The 18,881-nt window shown below is 42.3% G+C and overlaps 1 protein-coding gene across 11 annotated transcripts in view; it reads right to left on the bottom strand.

The window, feature by feature from the left end:
- PUM1 (pumilio RNA binding family member 1) overlaps positions 1-18,640 on the bottom strand; it is a 47,229-nt gene extending 28,589 nt beyond the window's left edge. For 3 of the 11 annotated variants that reach the window (XM_083173402.1, XM_083173403.1, XM_083173404.1), the window contains exons 1-3: positions 17,983-18,257; positions 4,309-4,685; positions 332-400 (exon numbers count right to left, since the gene is read on the bottom strand). In XM_083173402.1, coding sequence (XP_083029528.1) covers positions 332-400; positions 4,309-4,685; positions 17,983-17,992 — 456 coding nt within the window. In that variant the 5' untranslated portion in view covers positions 17,993-18,257. Of the gene's footprint in view, positions 1-331; positions 401-4,308; positions 4,686-17,982; positions 18,258-18,284; positions 18,345-18,489 lie in introns of those variants that run through there. The other 8 variants (XM_083173408.1, XM_083173409.1, XM_083173410.1 and 5 more) reach the window with 5 other exon arrangements.
- Positions 18,641-18,881: the final 241 nt, after the last annotated feature.

The raw sequence follows: 18,881 nt of genomic DNA, 5'->3' as shown, positions 1-18,881 counted from the left end.
TCTGCATATTTTGAGAAAACTTTTGCCCTGCAATCAAGTCTGAATTAAGCCCTAAGAGAGGGAGCTATGACAAGGAGCCTACTAGATAAAATGGCTCAACGAGTCCATACACACAAGATAGAAAATTAAGGTGACTGTGGGGGACATGGAAAGCTAGAACCACCAGTGGCCAAGTTCACTTGTAATGCAATAATACCACATAAAGCAACCTCACGATCGGTACAAACAGTCTACAAAAACTAGAACTGTAAAATTAGTTATAGTTTACTACTACCAGGCATTTGGAAGATATTACATATCATTTTCTGTTATTAAGGGGATGCATACTTACTTCTCCCATTGCTCTGCCTTCAAGTGCAAGGGCTTGAAAATCATGATTTAACTCATCCATGGAACGCACCTATTAAACCCAAATACAAACAAACATAAATAAATAATGAAAAGGATGGATATGCAATGTAAGAAAAAAAAAAAAGGTACTCTTTACTTAGTTGGGCGCCAGCGATTGAAATCGCGGTCGTCGGGGGTAAAAATCGCGGTCATCGCGGGCATCGCGGGTAAATCGGGATGGCCGCGATGACCGCGATTTTCCCATAGGGAACAATGTTAAAACGGCTGATTGACCGCGATTTTACTGTTAAATGCCTCAATGGACCCGATTTGGGGCCAAATAGGCCAAATTAACCCTTAAATGTCCCCCCAAATTTTTAACGCCACCCCACGATCCACGCCAACCTGAAGCGTGGCGAGCGCAGCGAGCCCGTGAGGGGCGGCGGTACGCGTCCTCCGACCTTTTCATGCCCTACTATCCACTAGGGCGTGGTGTGAGAATATAATAGTGTGGTGAGCGCAGCGAGCCACCGAGCCCGAAGCGTGGCGAGCGCAGAGAGCCCCGCGAGGGGACGCGGATACCTTCACAGGTAGACGCGTCCCCTCGCGGGCTTCACAGGTGTCCGCCTCGCCACGGACACCTGTGAAGCCCACGAGGGGACGCGCATAACTGTGAAGGTATCCGCGTCCGCTCGCCACGCTTCGGGCTCGGTGGCTCGCTGCGCTCGCCACACTATTCTATTCTCACACCACGCCCTAGTGGATAGTAGGGCATGAAAAGGTCGGAGGACACGTACCGCCGCCCCTCGCGGGCTCGCCACGCTTCGGGTTGGCGTGGATCGTGGGGTGGCGTTAAAAATTTGGGGGGACATTTAAGGGTTAATGGGCTCTGTGGCCCATTTAACATTGATTCCTATGGCCAAATCGGGTGGATTGAGCCATTTAACAGTAAAATCGGGTCCATCGTGCGTTTTAACATTGATTCCTATGGTAAATCGTGAGCATCGCGTCGCGGGCATCGCGGGTACATTTATAGCCGGCCGCGACGCGACCGACACGATTTCCATGTTTAACATTGGTTTCAATGGGAAATCGCGGGCATCGCATCGGTCGCGGCCAGACATAAATGTACCCGCGATGCCCGCGACGGGCGCCCATCTAGGTAAAGAGTACCAAAAAAAAAAGACATCCAGAACATGAACATGCCTATGTCTTTTTATATAATTAATGTACAGTATATCCCATAATTTTACTCAGAATGTAAAATAGTTTGTTCCCTCAAGTATAAGTAAATCACAAAGGTCTAATGTTACTCAGTCTTATGAAGTTATTGTCTAATGCATAGAAGTATTTAGAGAGGAATTAAATGGAGGCATTCAAAGAGGAGGATTGCAGTCTCAAAATGATCTGAGGGCCTAATTCACAGTTGGGAACAAAGTTAGAGCAAGTTAATGTGTACCTTGGTAAAGCCATGCAGCACTGCAAGGAGTGCAAATACATGTATTGTTTTTATACAGTGTAGCATGTAGCCATGCATGCTGCGCAGTTTCATTTATACAATGCAATTTAGGTTTGACTTTGGGCAAGCTGCACACAAATTACATCAGCAAAAGTGACATGTGCCAAACCTACAGTCAGGGTTGTACCTCCCAGGGCCTGCCTCTGAGCTCCAAGCCCTGAAGGGGCGCCTGCATGCACAGCACCACTTCAGTGGTTCACAGTGGGATCTACATGTGTCATCTACCCTTCCAACGGAGCTCAGCAGCACACCCACTGCTGTTGCAGAGTCAATCAGCTCATTGCCATGAGCTCTGCTAAAGGCAATATTGGCAAGGATGGCCCCTGTCTGGTACCGCTCAGCCTGCACTGCAGCAAGTGACTGTGCACCACTTGCTGCTGCTAGACAGAGTTGGGGGCCACTGATAAATGCTGATTCTGTAGGCAGCTGAATCAGATCATAGCTGGAGCCATCTTAACATACGGGCAGCTACCCAAAGGCCTCCTAATTCTAATTCTTGAGCTGGGGCAGATTGTGTTAAGGGCATCTGCTTCCTGAGCTTCTTGGGAGGCAGTGGAGAATGCTGCCTGGACACTGATTGTGAATTACACACAACGGACAAAGCAGAATTCTATTCCTGCTTCCCAGACTGCAGCCAGACTGTGAATAGCTGCCAGCATGCTGAATGGTTGAATCTATCCAGCAATCAGAATGCTGTCAGCCGTTCACTGTATGAAAGCAAGTGGAGAGATGGCTACATTTTTTCCCCATAAATGGGTGTGGAGGGGGCCCAAATGCATTGCTTTGCCCAGAGCCAATTCCCTGTGGCCCCCAGTTACTAACTGGGAACGCTATGTATAAAGTTACGCAAGTTGTGTGTGGTTATGTGTGTGCGGGATACTAAATGAACTTAGGACCTGGACACAACAAAAGGGGTAACACAGCACTGTTTATCGAGGAAAAGCTCAATCCCACTCAAAAGATAGTTCAAATATCACATTTAATAAACACACAGTTTTAAAAACAAAAATACGTTTTTAATGTTGTATTGATTGAAAACTTTGGCAGTGGTATCAACAATTATTAAAATGACAGCCCGAAATAACGATTGGAGGAATAGCAGACTATCTTATTGGAAAAGCACTCAGCTGATAAATGATGTGATAGAACAATCAGTCCCATTACGATTACAGACTTAAATTGAGGGATATATAGGCAGGCTTGTAGGTGGATATTCACAAATAAAAAGCTTTGAAAAAGTGGTGTTCCACAACGAAATGTGTTAAAAGTACCTCAGAAGCAGACCCTCATTGGATCAAGTTACCCACCACTTTCATTGGGACCAAAGTAAAAAAAAAACAACACATCCTCCATTCTCCACTCCAGGGACATCAATTTCATGGCACATGAGTTTCCTCTATGGAATCCTGCCATTGTGAGTGTTGAAACTGTGCTTTTGGAATATCCACCTACAAGCCTATATACCCCTCAAGTTAAGGCTTTAAAAAGGAACAGGACTGATTATATCTTACATCATATACCGGGATGCAGTTTAAATCCCGGCGGTCGGGATCCCGGCGTTCAGAATGCCGACGCTGGAATCCCGACACTTTCTCCATCCGTGGGTGTCTACGACACCCCTGGAGGGAGAATAAATTAGCGTGGCGAGCGTAGCGAGGCACCGGGCCCGCTGCGTGGCGAGCGCAGCGAGCCCACAAGGGGAGGCGATCCACGTCCCCCCCTTGTCGTGATTTCGGCGGTCGGGATTCCGGCGTCGGGATCCTGACCACCGGGATTTCATACTGAATCCCATATACCAGCTGAGTGCTTTTCCAAAAAGATAGTCTGCTATTCCATCAATTGCTATATCAGGCTATCATCCCTTTAATAATTGTTGATAGCACTACCAAAGTTATCAGTCAATACAACATAAATAATAATAATTGAATGTTTTTAAAAGTGTTTATTGTATGTAATATTTTAACTAGCTCTGCGTGTGATTGACCTTTTCTTCGAAAAACAGCACTGTTTACCTTTTGTTGTGTCCATTGCTCATTGGGATTGACTCTCCCATTTTTACAGCAGCTGGAATATAGAGCTCATCTGAAAGCCTGATGGGGTCCTAAGAGCCACAATTTTTTCCAGATGAACTTATGCCCCTGCCTACAGTGCACAATGGTATTACCCAGGCGCAGTTACTTGCCCCTTTTTAAATTCACGACTCGTTTCAGGATGGATGAATTAATTACAAAAAATAAAAAGGTCAGTGTTAGCAAGAAATCTGTCAGCCTTGCGTGGGGAGAAGGTGAGGGCTAGTTTGATATATTTTTTATTTTGCTTATTTATTTCTTTAAGCATGAATTAAAAAGAAGGAAAGGAACCGCATAACCTGAACCAATAACTAATTTGGAGTCAGCAAACCAGTGCGAGTCAGATGAAGGACAAACATTTAATTCTCTATTACAAAAAAGCTTACTTACCTGATGTTCTGCATGTATATTATCTCCAGTCGGCCAACGGTGCTTGCTATTATTGTAACCTCCTCCACCACTTCCTCCACCCCCTAGTTGCTCGCCATGTTGCCTTTGGAAGAAGTAATCCACCATGGCATCATCCTGTGAGCGCCCAGCTACACCCATTGAGCTACCCACAGGGCTTGCGTGGGGACCAGCAGCCAATGCAGAATGGGTTGGGTGCTGCGGAGGCTGCTGCTGGCCCACAGGTCCAGACGTCAGGACCACGGGCATGTTGTGGTTAAGGGCACCGTCTGTGTACTGTTTCAGGTGGGGGCTGAAGGAGTCCTGCCAGAGAACTGTTTTCCTCTTCAAGACACATGCAACGCTCATTCCACCAACACCTAGTGGGAGATAAAAGGAGAAAAAACATGATTCGGTCACTAACAACAACAAAGCACAATAATAAAAAAAAAGTACAATAAAAAAAAAAGTGAAAACAGCGACAAAATGTGATCCAATATGAATATGCAAGGGACCCCCCACCCCCCAGGGGAGAAAAAAGAAAAAGAAAACAAAATCTAAATAAAAGGTCAGCTAACAAAATCACGCTCTGCCTAAGTGGTTCTGACCATTAAAAGGACCTCGCCATCAATGGTCAGTAAATTTACTAACACTAAGCACAAGCAAATATCAATGCTGAAAGATCACAAAACAGTATTTTTTTTTTTTTTAATTACAAACCCCCCCTCCCCCCAGATATTGATAGACATGACTCAAGTGGATTCAAAACTATTAACTCAGATAAACTTTTCTATATTGTGTTACATGACCCTCTAGCTCAATAGGTCATCTATGGGAGAAAAGCTAAAATGTGACCAGTTACAAAAGCACACAAGGAATGCAATGATTCGTGATATATTTATATTACACAAGTAACTCCAAATATTATGCACATTTATTTTATGCTTAAAAAAATGCTGCCCTACAGTACCAGGTAGTGTCTCTTAACAATTAACTTTAAGTAGGGTTAACACAGTTAGAACCCACTGTATGTACGTCTGTTTTCTGTAATCCAAAGCTTCAACAAATCTCCAGCTGACGTACACTGGCTAATGTGGCTTTGGATAGAAGGTGGGGGGGACCACACCAATTTATTAGATTCTCATTGACAAGATCCTAAACCCAACATGATTTTTAGCTTTGCTGCTTTACGACACCTGATGTGTGATACCACTTTTACACCAAAATGCCGGGTAGGACCTGGGAAATTGCCAGGGCATGCCCTGCCTCAGACCCCATTTACACTGCACTTCAATCCAGGTTATTCCTGTGTAATGCCCTTTTACACTGAAAAGGGATCAGCCCTGTCTTTCCTTGCTGGTGTCATTAAAAATTGACCTTTTGGGCTGTTTGAGATGAGGTCACAAGAAAGGGAAAAGGGAGGGGATGGGGTCTGCTCCCAGCATTGCAGCAAAGATGGCAAATAGTCAGGCTGAGGGTGATGCTGTGGGACACACTGTGTGACAGCCAGCCTGTGTTGCTGCAGATGAGGCTGTAGACACACTGGGGAGATTGCCTCCAGCACAGACTGTTGCTGTAGTGTAGGGTACAGGCTGCAAACAGCGTGGTAATGCTGCTTCTGCTGCTGCGGTGCTGCTCCATGTGACCTGTGCGGGTCTCCGGCAGATGACATCATCTGCCAGAGCCGCAGAAGCACCAATCAGCTCTTCGCAGCCTTCTCCCCACCAAATAACCAGGGTAATGACCATTTACACCACCCTGAGCCCCGGAAAAGCCCTGTGTCCGACCCTGAACATTTGCCGGGTAGGATTCCCGGGAAACAGGAACAGTGTTATTTTTTTTCAGCCCATTTACACCACGCCCCACCCCGGACTGGAGCGCCAATATCCCGGGTCCAACCTCTGGTGTAAAAGGGGTATCACTGGGGTAGATGTATTAAGCCTTAACATGAGATAACTGCAAGGGTGATAAGGAGAGATAAACATCCAGCCAATCAGCTCCTTACTGACTTTTTTCAAACACAGGCTGTAACATGGCAGTTAGCAGGTGATTGGCTGGATGTTTATCTCTCATTATCACCCTTACATGTATCTCTTGTTAAGGCTTAATACATCTGCCCCGTTGTCCCTTCAATCCCAAAGGGATGAACATTAAACATGGAGTCTGGCCACATAGTTCTCTAGCAGCTTATACACTAAGGCCATTAATCAAGGGAATTTTACTGGCAGTTCGGGGTTTTTCAGTATTCATGTTAGCACACGACAATTGTTTAAAACTGCAATATTTTGCATACAATTTTATTCGGGTGTGCTATAGGGTTCAGACAATCATGATCCCGACTGCATTTCTCCAAACAAATCATTAAAAATGTATGTGGTACTTCTTTACTACTTTCATATCCTTATTTAACCTTTTCTATCATCTTATGCTACAGCTATGTTAGGGGAAAATTGGTACCTTTTTTCCCTCTCCTGTAAAAACAAATGTATGTGTATGCACCACAACTGTTAAGCCAAGCCTTACAAGTAAAAAGGAGCAATAGACTAGATCAGGGGTAGCCAACTCCACTCCTTGAGAGCTACCAACAGTTAACGTTTTTCAGGTCTCCTCACAGAATCACAAGTGAAGTAATTAGCTCCACCTGTGGATCTTTTACAATGTTTTAGTTAGTAATGAGTGCACCTGAATGAACTGTTGGTAGCTCCAGAGGACTGGAGTTGCCTACCCCTGGACTAGATGGACCAAGTAATATTTTAGAATAGTAACCATAATCATCCATATGAATGTATTTCTGAGGCACGCAAAAATAAATAAATAAATATTTTGGTACTTATGTAATATCTGGGCTCCCGTTTTTCTTATGAGACCGCGTCCCCTTGCGGGGCTCGCTGCGCTCGCCACGCTTCGGGCACGGTGGCTCGCTGCGCTCGCCACACTATATAAAATCAACTCCATGCGCAGTTGGATAGTAGGGGTATGAAAAAAAGGGGTGCATTTAACATGGGAGCCCAGATAATACATAAGTACCAATATTTTAAACAAAATGCCCCAGGACAGGAGACTTACAGCCTCACAAACCGCTCACCCCCTCAAACGTCTGCAAAGCTGCTTGTGCTCCTAGGACACAGACTAAACAGATCGGGAAAACTGTGGCAACCAGAAAAAGCGCAAGCCTAAAAAATAATAATATAAAGTAGAATATAAATATAATCACAGCATTTATGCTATGAGCCAACCCACCCAAAGCAAGGAGGAGGGGGGGGGGGGGGGGGTGAATATGGGGAGATCTGGAAGAGTTAGAAAAAGACATGGAGATGTCCATGATAAGTTTGAGTTAAGGCAAACAGGATAGCCTGTATCTCTTAATTGATCTGCATGAAAATGCAAAATAATAAAACAATGTTACTAGCGCTTCCACTAGACATGATGGCGAGTTCCACAACCTATGCATGAAATCATCAACAGTGTCAAAAGGCCAACATAGGTCCGATTGGCACACTTATTTTCCGCCTATATATCTATATATAGTGTCCATGAGTCTCTAAAACACTGCCATCTGCTGGCAGAAAGTGAAACTACAGCTCTTCCTCACACATGCACAAACACAGAAGGTGGCACACTAGCTTTCGGATAGAGATTATATATATATATATATATATATATATATATATATATATATATATATATATATATATATATATATATATATATATACATACATACACATACATATACATATATATACATACATATACATACACATATATACACATACATATACACATACATACATACATACACACATACATACATACACACACACAGTGGGGCAAAAACATATTAGGACAGCCACCAATTGTGTAAGTTGAGCCACTTAAAAAGATGAGAGGTCTGCAATTTCCATCATAGGTACACTTCTGTGAGAGACAGGAAAATTATTATTTGGACACCTACCAACTAGAAAGATTTCTGGCTCTCAAAGACCTGTTACTTCTACATTAAGAAGCTCTTCTATTATTCTTGTTAACTGTATAAAAGACACCTGTCCACACCCTCAAACAGACTGCAACCTCTCCACCATGGCCAATACCAGAGAGCGGTCTAAGGATACCAGGGACAAAATTGTAGAGCTGCACAAGGCTGGGATGAGCTACTCAACAATATGCAAGCAGTTTGGTGAGAAGAAATCAAATGTTGGCTCAATTATTACAAAATTGAAGAAGAAATACAAGATTACTGACAATCACCCTCCACCTGGGGCTCTATGTAAGATCTCACCTCGTGGGGTATCAATGATCTTGATAACATTGAGGAATCAGCCCAGAACTACATGGGGGGACCTGGTCATTGACCTCAAGAGAGCTGGAACCAGTCACAAAGCTTAACATTAGTAACACACTACGTCGTCATGGATTCAAATCCAGCAGTGCCCGAAAGGTCTCCCTGCTTAAGCCAGCACATATCCAGTCACGTCCAAAGTTTGCCAGTGACCATCTGGATGATTATTATAATTAGGAGGCTGGCATAATGTGCCGAGGTGGGGGATAGAGGAGGAGGAGGCTGGGTATGTGCAAAGCCATGGGGGGGGGGGGGGGGGGATTAATAAGAACCATCAATTCATTAGAACACAGAAAGGTCAAGGTAGGACCCCAATTATTTTAAGTAAGGGTCCCAGGGACTGACTTTTATATACACATACAGTTTATGAAATTGTGCTTGTTGAAAGGAGTAAGGTAACATTAACCTAGGAAAATGTTCTTGTATGTTTCATCACTCTTGTACAATTAATTTTCTGACACACTGCATTAAAAAAAAGTTTCCCCGTGCATCATAAAAATCCTTAGTTCAAAAGTAAAGCAATATGTTCACTTGAGATTTTATTTAAATTGAACAGAATGATCACCAAATCTTTCTGTATGCTAACAGAGGCTTGCAGGCTAGATTGTATGTCATGTGCTCATGTGACAGTCGTGAGGATGTCAAAGAAGAACGTCCCCTAACTCGCACATCAAAAGCAAGTGAAAATGTGGGGTAAGTTAGAAAACGGTATGAATTAGCCATCAGCATCCAAATGATAAAACATTGAAAATGAAACGGTTAGGCAAGTTTTGCAACAAGATCTAAACATGACAAAAGTTTGTGCTAAGATAGGTCCAAAATCTCTCACTGCCTAACAGAAAGAAATCTAAATCACATATGTAGATATTTTGGAACAAATCGATGCAGATTTGCAAAGTTATTACAGTAAGATTCCAAGAGAAAATGTCAGTCAATGGACTGGAAAACACCATAATCAAGAATGAAAAAAAGAGTGTCAAAGCAAATCCAAAGCCATGGTTTTTTTTTGTTATTAAGGGAGTGTTATTTTGGCAAACTGGGTACCAGAAGGTGCAACTGTGAATTTAACATTACAACAAAAACGTGTAGAAACTTTGCAAAGAATCAAGAGACCAGCGCTGCAGCAAAAATGGTTACATCCGCTTTCATAACATCGCACAAGCCCAGACAGCTCTCTTGTGAAGCAGTTTTGGGCCAAAAAATAGATTGCAGTGCTAGAACAACCTATTTTCACCAATATTAAATCTGTACTCAAGGGAACTGATTTTGATTATCAATTATAAAAGGTAAAGAAGAAAACAGTTGTTGAGATAGCCGACATTGACCTATAAGCACAGCTTTGACAAAGGAAAAGAAGAATGCAGTAGTGTGTGGATGTACTTGACATAGTTAAACTTAAATTATAGCATTAGTCCCATTATTTAATGCAACCAAATATGCTGCGCTATATAAGAAACTGTATTTGTTAAGTAGCTTGGATATGAAATGCAAAACATTTATATCACTAATATTCTGTTTTCTGGTTTCCCTCTTTATTAGTAGACATATGTCCTTCATGGCTGCGATATTGCAGTGTTTTTTATTGTAAAATCATGAGTAGTTTTAGATATACTTAAATCGGATGTTTTAATGATATTTTGAATATATATTTTTATTAAATTGTTACGATTATTTGTATTCCATGTATAAAATGTATTATGTGATCTATGTATAAAATCCTTCTTTTGTTATATTATGTATATGTTCAGACGGCTTGATATGTTTAAGTGAGAGCTAGATAGCTAATTGACTGTGATGATGGATATATAAACCACACTAGCACATTGAATGGACACATCCTATGACGAAGTCTATCAATGACGAAACACGTTGGGCGTGGCCTAATCTACAACGCTGTGCTGTTTTGTTCCTGACCCACTGAAGCTCCACAGGCGGTGATACGGCTGGTCCCGGTCCGAAGCTGTCGGCGTGTTGCGGGGGTTTCATTCTGGCAAGCTGATAATTGTTAACTTATATGTATGTGAGCTTGATTCTCTTTTTAGTAAAATGTTTTATTACTATGCTCATACTGCGCTCCCTTCTCCATTCCTTTTCGATATATATATATATATATATATATATATATATATATATATTTTACAACACAGCACACATTTATAATATAAGGGATTGACACATGCATGTACATTCTAGGAGCCAAATCAATAAAGTATATTAAAATTTTTATAGACCAGATCCAACGGGCCCAAGTTCACATAATGCCAAAGAGTCTAAATTCACATTATTCCATGCAGTACAGCTTACAATTTCAGAAAGAAACTGGAGAAGAGACCAATACCCCAACTAACACTAGTGGAGGTTGTCAGTTTATAAAATGAAGTATTAAGGGGGGGGGGGGGGGGGGGGTAATGAACTTAAGAAATTCAAAATGGGCTAGTATGAGAAAGTTGTGGCTTGACCTGAATAAGAAACGTGCAAAAGTCAACATCTTCTGTTCTGGCAAGAGGCCTGAAATTTCACTTTTTTGGTGAAAATGAAGAAAACTGAAGATGCTCCGATCTAGTTAAAAATTATGTCATGATGTCTTAGAGTGGTTCATTAATATACTTCAGCTTAGTAAAAGAGAGTACGAGCTTGTACTAGTGCAAAGTGACTGAGTTTGGCGAGAGAAAAAAATACCTGATAAAATGACCGATTTTCATGGATTCAATTGTGAATATGGTGTTTTCTCCGGGTCGTGTTTTTTATTTTTATTTTTTTTTGGGGGGGGAGAGAATGCTCTGTACTTGATGTGATCAGGAAAAGAAACTTGGGGAAAAAAACAAAAACAAAAAAAACAGGGTAAATCCTTTTTGTTTGCCTTTAATAGAATAGTGCACCTATGTGTCTTCTAATGTCCAACAAACTCTTTACTGAATGCTCCAGTAAGTTCAGTAACAATGCATTACACTCTGTTCTTAGGTGCAGGATTTAAAACACTTCTGTTTATTGTCTTCACTTGTGGCAGTTTATTTGTTTGAAAAACATTCTGAAAAACAGTTTGCATCCCCTATGCTGGGAACATGAAAGGGCTGCATTATGGCATATAGTTATGCCAAAGATAAGCCAATATATTAACAGTTAAATACGTTGAAGTGTATTATGATGTAATAAACAAATACATCTAATGTTTAGTGATATTTAAAATGATACATTAAACAGTTTACACGGTTTACTTGTAATACGTATTGTAAAGGTCCCCATACATAGAGCCGACTTGTCCTAAGGACAAGTCAGACCCAATTCTCCTCAGAGCCGCCTGGCAGCTCCCCGGGAGGCTCACAAATACGATTAGGACTTTGATGTGCCATTTTTTACATGTGATAAATCGAATGCGATTTATCACATGTAAAAAAAATAACAGGGAGCTGCAGGGCGGTGAGGAGCAGTGGGGGCGGGTGGCTATGGAGGAAGCAGTGGGGCAGCAGCATTACCAGATCAGTCAGGGTGGGCGTCGGTGACCATCAGTCTCCACTGTCCAGCGCTGTAGCGGGCGGGCAGCGGCGGCTATTACATCTTTAAAATAATGTGTCAAATGACTCTCCGGCTTTTGATTGGCTGAGATAGAGCACTCTCAGCCAGCCAATCAGTGGCCGCGGAGGGAGGCAAACAAACGTCATTACTTTGTAACATGGTCTCACTCTTATTTGCAGGATCAAAAAAGTTGCTCCTGCATTAGTAGTGTCCAGCTCACCCAGAGATCGCCTACATTGTTTCAGGAGGTGGAGCCACACTGATTGAACGCACTCCTAATATAAAATCCTCCCACAATCTAGGCTGTAATCACCTCCAGAAAAGTGCTTTCCCCACGCTTTAAAAATTTGTTTTATTGGTACCTGGTTTTAAAACATATCCACCAAGACTAAAATCTTATTAGTTATGGCAACCTGGCACCTAGAATTTGTCAGTTGCTGAATGTGAGTATCACATTACAATGGGAACTGCCAATTGGTGGGATAACAGACTGAGAGGCAGATTTGTTAAGCTTGGTGAAGTGATAGTGTCTGGTTTTTATCACCGGCCAATCAGCTCGTACTTGTCATTTTTCAAACCCTGCCTGTAACTTCACAGTTAGTAATTGATTGGCCGGTGATAAAAAAACAGCCACATTATCACTTCACTGAGCTTAATAAATCTGCCCCTCAGATCTGGGAAATCTAGAGGCAAATAAACACCTTGCATGGTCCTTAAACCATTTCTAATCAATTATTGCAGTGTGACAGGGTGTATTATCCTGCTAAGAGGACGCTGCCAACAGGAAATAACCATTTCCATGAAGGTGTGCAAATGGTTGGCAACAATGTTGAGGCAAGTGGTTCGTGTCAAAGTAACTTCTGCATGAATGCCAGGACTCAAGGTTTCCCAGCATAACATTGCTGAGGCCATCACAATGCCTCCGCTGGAATATGTCTCCGTGCATCCTGATACCATCTGTTCCCCAGGTGATCAGTATACTCATGCCCTTTGCTCCATGGTCAAGTTCTGATGCTCACGTGCCCAAGGTAGGTGATTTCAGTGTCGGACAGGGGTCAGTATGAACATTGTCCATTCTGTGCCAGCATTAACTTTTTTTTTTATCTGGTAAGCTGTGTACACACAGGGGCGATTTCAGCATATAATAGCTGGCAATATGGTCACTGAGCAACCATATTGCCAGCGATTGGAGTGCGCACAGGTGATAGACGGGTGCGCGCTCCCTTTTTAGCCCCCTTATAAATCGCTGGAGCTTGCTCCTGCGACCAGCTGATTCCCTCTGTGGCTCCCCCAGCAGAGATTCCCTTTCATCAGCGACCATCTCTGGTCGCTGATGAAAAGGAGACACTGAGCAATATATCTCCCCCCGTGTGTACACAGCTTTAGTGCTATATTCTTGTAGGACTCTTGCCAGTGCAACAGTTGTCCTTTCTTGGACCCCTTTTGATAGACAGTGCTCACCCTAGCACCCTGCATCTTTCAAGAGATGCAGTTCGTCTTCCCTGCCTGGGGTGTTGCTCTCTGCTGAGGTGCTGAAATACAGACAAGACTGTGCAATAAGGGTGTGAGCAGAAATCCATGTTAAGAGTGCCACCTGGGATAGTCATTGGGCCATATTCAACACGGCCAGCGAGGGGGTTAAATGGGGATTGCCGAAAACAATGATCCAAGCTGTTTAATTCTGAGCCGGTCGCTCACCCTATTATATGTTCCAGGGGAATCCTCGCTGTCACAGGACTGTGAGGATTCCCCCAAATAGCGAGGATTACGGCTAATGCAGTGAGCACACTGCCTCACACACTGTTTCCCCCTTGCTACAAAAGCCTAGCGAGGGGGAAACGCAGTGTGCAGGGGGCAGCTGTGACAGTCAGCACTGCTCGCTGTCACAGTTCGCAAAAACCATTGAATACACCCCGGTGCATAGCTCTGGCCATTATCCTGGATCTATGCCAAACTTTACATAAAGAGTGAAATGAGGTTGGCAATGAGAGGCTAGCTTCATGTAGTAGACAAAAATAAGTACTAATATAAAGTAATTTTTAAGACCCTGGGACCGCATATGCAGCTTGTTTGCACTCTGGCATAGAGTCTAATAACGACTAGAATTGTGCACAACGGATGCTGTAATATTCTTCCATTAGTAAGTCAAACTCCTGTTTGCTATTGAGGTAAATCACTATCTCAGACATCATTCCAGTATTACAAAGGCTTGACAGGGTTCAGATCTGGTAAATGAGAAGGTAATATATGAATAACACCAGTGTCATGGTCATGAAAACATTCTCTACCTAAAGATGGTCTGTGAGACAGGGCACTGCCATCTTGTAACACACCACTTATCAAATTGGAGATAGGGGGGTATTTTAAAATCGAAAAACATGCACTTTTCGGATCAAAATTACATTAGACATATTCAATAAAAGTGCCGATTATTTAAGTGTTACAACGTGGATCAGCGATTTATACCGCTTTCACATCGCAAACACTACAGAAGAGACGTTTAAGGGGGGACCTGCTCAATATGTATAAATACATTAGGGGCCAATTTAAGGAACTGTTAAACAGCCTTTTATCTGCTAGACAGGAATCTAGGACGTGAGGGCACGAGTTTAGATTAGAAGAAAAAAGATTTTGTTCATCTAGAAGAAAAAAATTCTTTACAGTCAGAACAGTCCAACTTTGGAACTCTCTTCCTGGAGAAGTGGTGTCGGCAGACACTATAAATATGTTTAAAATAAGGTCGGATAAACATTTATTGGTTAAAAACATCCATGAGTACGAACAAGTAACATAATCTGTCTTTAAAATTTTGGAACATACTATACAAGGGATAAGCCATTATAAACATAGGTTGAACTAGATGGACACAAGTCTTTATTCAGCCTCACCTACTATGTAACTATGTAACATGGGTCGGACCTGGGATTGCGTTCACAAACCTTTCACACTAAACCCGGACCCCTTTTTTGTTCAAACAGTTTGAAGGCACTTCTGTCGGTTTTCTATTGCACTCCAAATGAATGTATGGCTATTACAACCCTGGAGTATTACCTCTCTCAATGCCCTTGGTAGATTGTGTTTTTCACTGGAGTTCCATAATGAAAATGAGAAACCATTGCAGTTGAAAAATTAGCAAATTGAGCTGCCTTGGTCAAAGTACAAAATAACCAACCAGTTCTCAGTCAGATGTCCTGTAGCAGCCCATTGTTCTACACAAACAGTGCAGTCCAGCATTGTATGTATGAGACCATTGGGATGTTATCTGTTTAATGCATGAACCACACCTACAGTATGTGGATGTACTTGCTAGAGGTACTGTACCTGAGTAAAAAAAAGGTTACACTAGAAACATTTCTAAACAATTCAATTAATGGTTTTTTGTGGTCACTATAAACAAAGGTCTTCTTGAATTTTGATCCATTTTAGTTGCGGTATCTAGAAGACCATATGTGGCATACCAAGGACAACTGCATATCCATGTTTTCTAAATAACAGTTAAGAATTAAAAAGAACTAAAAATAACTGTAGACTCATTCACTATAAGGGGAAGTTAACTTATTTATAAGCATACCTATGTAATGAGCAGTATTTAATTGTTCTGCAGATGGCCAGCGAAACACATATAAAGTATTTGCTTACTAAATTGCAGTTTGAGCGGTTAAAAGCTTATTCAAATTTCTACTCACCCCTTCAGGAGGGTGCGAGCAGAAATAAGGTGCACGCATGTGCCCATTGGCACAAACAATTGAATGTATCCCATCACTTCAGACAAATACACACTTTTTTCTTCCTCCTGACAGCAATTCTACATCATTCAATGATTAACTATATATCTCCTTCATCATCTCTATCGATGGCTAGTCATTCATATAGATTACAAGCCATGTATGATGTGCAGGTGTGAGTTTAAAAGAAGAAAGTTCTTTACAAATACTGTACAAGCATGGGATCCACAGTAGTGAAAAAGTCCTTCCTTGTCCATCAAATCCTTGTAATCACCAAACTCTTTTAGATCTTAAAGCACATTTAGGGCCCAATTTGGATGTAGAATCAAATAACTAAAAACAGGCACAAAGTGAATCATGGCAATACCATACTGCACTGCAGAAGGACAGATTTTGAAATTGCAGAGATATATTTAGAGTTTGGAAGGAATGTTCCCTAGCTTAATTCTAAATTTCAGTCAAATAAAAAATGGAGGGGGAGCACTGCCGGGTATTTGTTCACTGAACGCAAAAGTACCCATGGCTTTCCTTGCATTATAAGCAAAAAAACAAAAAAAAAAGAAATCCACAGGGTTATTAATATAAAGGTTTCCTGTACAGGGTCACACCAAAATCAGTTGCCATGGTGAGGAAAAATTAAAAAGTAATGAAACCCCTCCTCAACATTAGCAGTGCATTTATTCTCACCCTCCTCCTTCCCTAAACCTGCACAGGAAGTGAATTATATGAGACAGGCTTTGATTCCGGTGTGTTGACAAAGCCTTCTTCTCCGATCATTAGGATTGCCACTGACTATTTACTGTAAGTGTGGCTGTGCCAAAAGTAGTATGAAAGTGTGGTACCTAAAGCTGATGGTAATATAGTTTGATCATGACAAGCTCTGTGTAGTTAAATGGGTTGGCAACAGGCTGGCATATTATGAAAGTACTTTAAAATGACACAGCAAGACAACCATTATGCTGAAGCATACTTTTGTAAAAGAAAAATAAGTCCGTCAGATACAGCGACACATATGCAACAGTCTTCACTAGCAAGAAATACTCTTAAGTGGGAGACATGGGTTGAGGCGTGCGATGACCACAGGGCATGGGTGTGTCACATTAGAACTATTAAGGGATCACAATGTGATGACAGCAAGGATAGTGGCTAACGGGCATTATCACAGAAACATAGGACAAAACCAGGGACTCTCAGTGAGGCTTAGATCACACACGGTGACAAATTAGTCTAGTGTTTAGAATGTGCTTTCACACTGGCACAATGTGGCTTAAAATAGTGAGCTTTCAGGATGTGACCGTTTTATTCACGAAAAAGAAAACATGGTGCCATGTTTTATATCTTGGTTCAAGTGGGCACGGGCAACATGACCACACGTGACTTTTTTTTAGACAACAAATATGTATGGGCACCCCCTTACAAGAAAATGGAACAGAATGTTAATAGAAGCATAGTTTGTAGGCATCGTGTGGAGAATAGAGGTGAACAAGCCACGAGCAGAACTTTTTGAAAGGAATGTACAAGGAAAAGTGACTATAAGCGGAAACCTGTCAAGGGAGCTTAGCATCACTTTGGACCACTGAAGGCAGATAAAACATGTGTAAAAAAAACAAAACAAAAAAAAGGCATGTTATTAGTCTAAGTGCTATCATTCCAATCAGAAGAGAAACAAAAACATTCATATATAAACAAATGATTTAGGCATGGCAGTGATGCCATGACCTAACAGAGGCTGAATGATCAGAAAACTTCAATAAAACAAAAAAGGAAAGAGAATTCAGTATAAGACCAAACATTCCACCAGATAGAACATACTGCTATAGTGAACGAATGTCATATCAAATAACATATTCCTAACCCCCACTCTTTGTTAAAAGGAAGAAGAAAAAAAAATACATCCTCCAACTCCCACCCTTTGTATGGCCAGTCACAGCAGCCTATAAACAAATGAGAGCCTCACACTGGAGAACACTTTATAAGATAGCAGGCTACCACAGTGCTCTCCGATATACAGCTCTATACATACAAACCATCAAATAGGTTGCGAATTTTATGAACAAACTTCGACACACACAGAAAGGATGTAGTAAATAGAAATAAATACCTGAAGACATAGTAGCCTTAGCCGGTCACATGCATACAAAACAATGTCAGCTCTAGCACCAAGAGATCAGTGGGCACAATAGGCCATGTTCCACCTCAGCCACATATCCCACCCTACACAGAACGCACCAGGCTAGTGCTGGGGCCTCCAGATCAGCAGATCCCATGCTGAGGCGATCACCCTACAAAGCAGTCCCTGACCGAGAAACTTTAGCAGCTAATACAGCACAAGCACCGGCCCCGCCGCGGCCATCGCCTAATGGCTGCATTAATGCCACATTGTACAAGTTTAATTTTACGTACTGGCGTTAATTCGCTGCCCCCCGCCTGCTCCCGTAACAATAGAGGCCTCAAAACATGGGCAGGGGGAGGATCCAGCCTCAAAGACCGGCCCCTTTTCTAACACCCGTCTCCCCCTTCCGGAGCTGGAAACGCACGAAATATCACCGCAATGGGAGAGCCGGGAGCGCCCAGCGCCATCCGGGGCCGGTGTGGACGGTATACTCACGGGCGGAGCGGGAGGATGAAGCCGGATTGTGTCAGTATCTCTCTCAGCCCCCGGAGCCTTGTCCCTACCGCTGCCTATCACTCCGACAACATGGCGGCGCACTGGGGGGACTTAGAGCCGCCTCAGTGCATCATGGGAAGAGGAGGGAGGACTGGGAACTGTGTTACCTTGGTAACCCCGGGGCCTGCTGGGAAACCAGACCCGGCTAGGAGGAATATGTATCTCTCCATTAGCTACATGTATGTTGTAGTGAGTCTGTGATATGTTCACCGTATGATATTAATATAATTTCAAAGTACATTGTCCTGTGTAAGTAAATATCTTTTACCAAATTTTATTTTTCATATAAATTCAATTAAAGCGTTATAAATGGCAGTGGTCAGATATTAATA

The sequence above is a fragment of the Crinia signifera genome, chromosome 2, assembly GCF_055691185.1.
Source record: "Crinia signifera chromosome 2, ASM5569118v1, whole genome shotgun sequence".
Lineage (NCBI taxonomy): Eukaryota > Metazoa > Chordata > Amphibia > Anura > Myobatrachidae > Crinia > Crinia signifera.
This window is presented reverse-complemented; position numbering and strand designations above follow the sequence as displayed.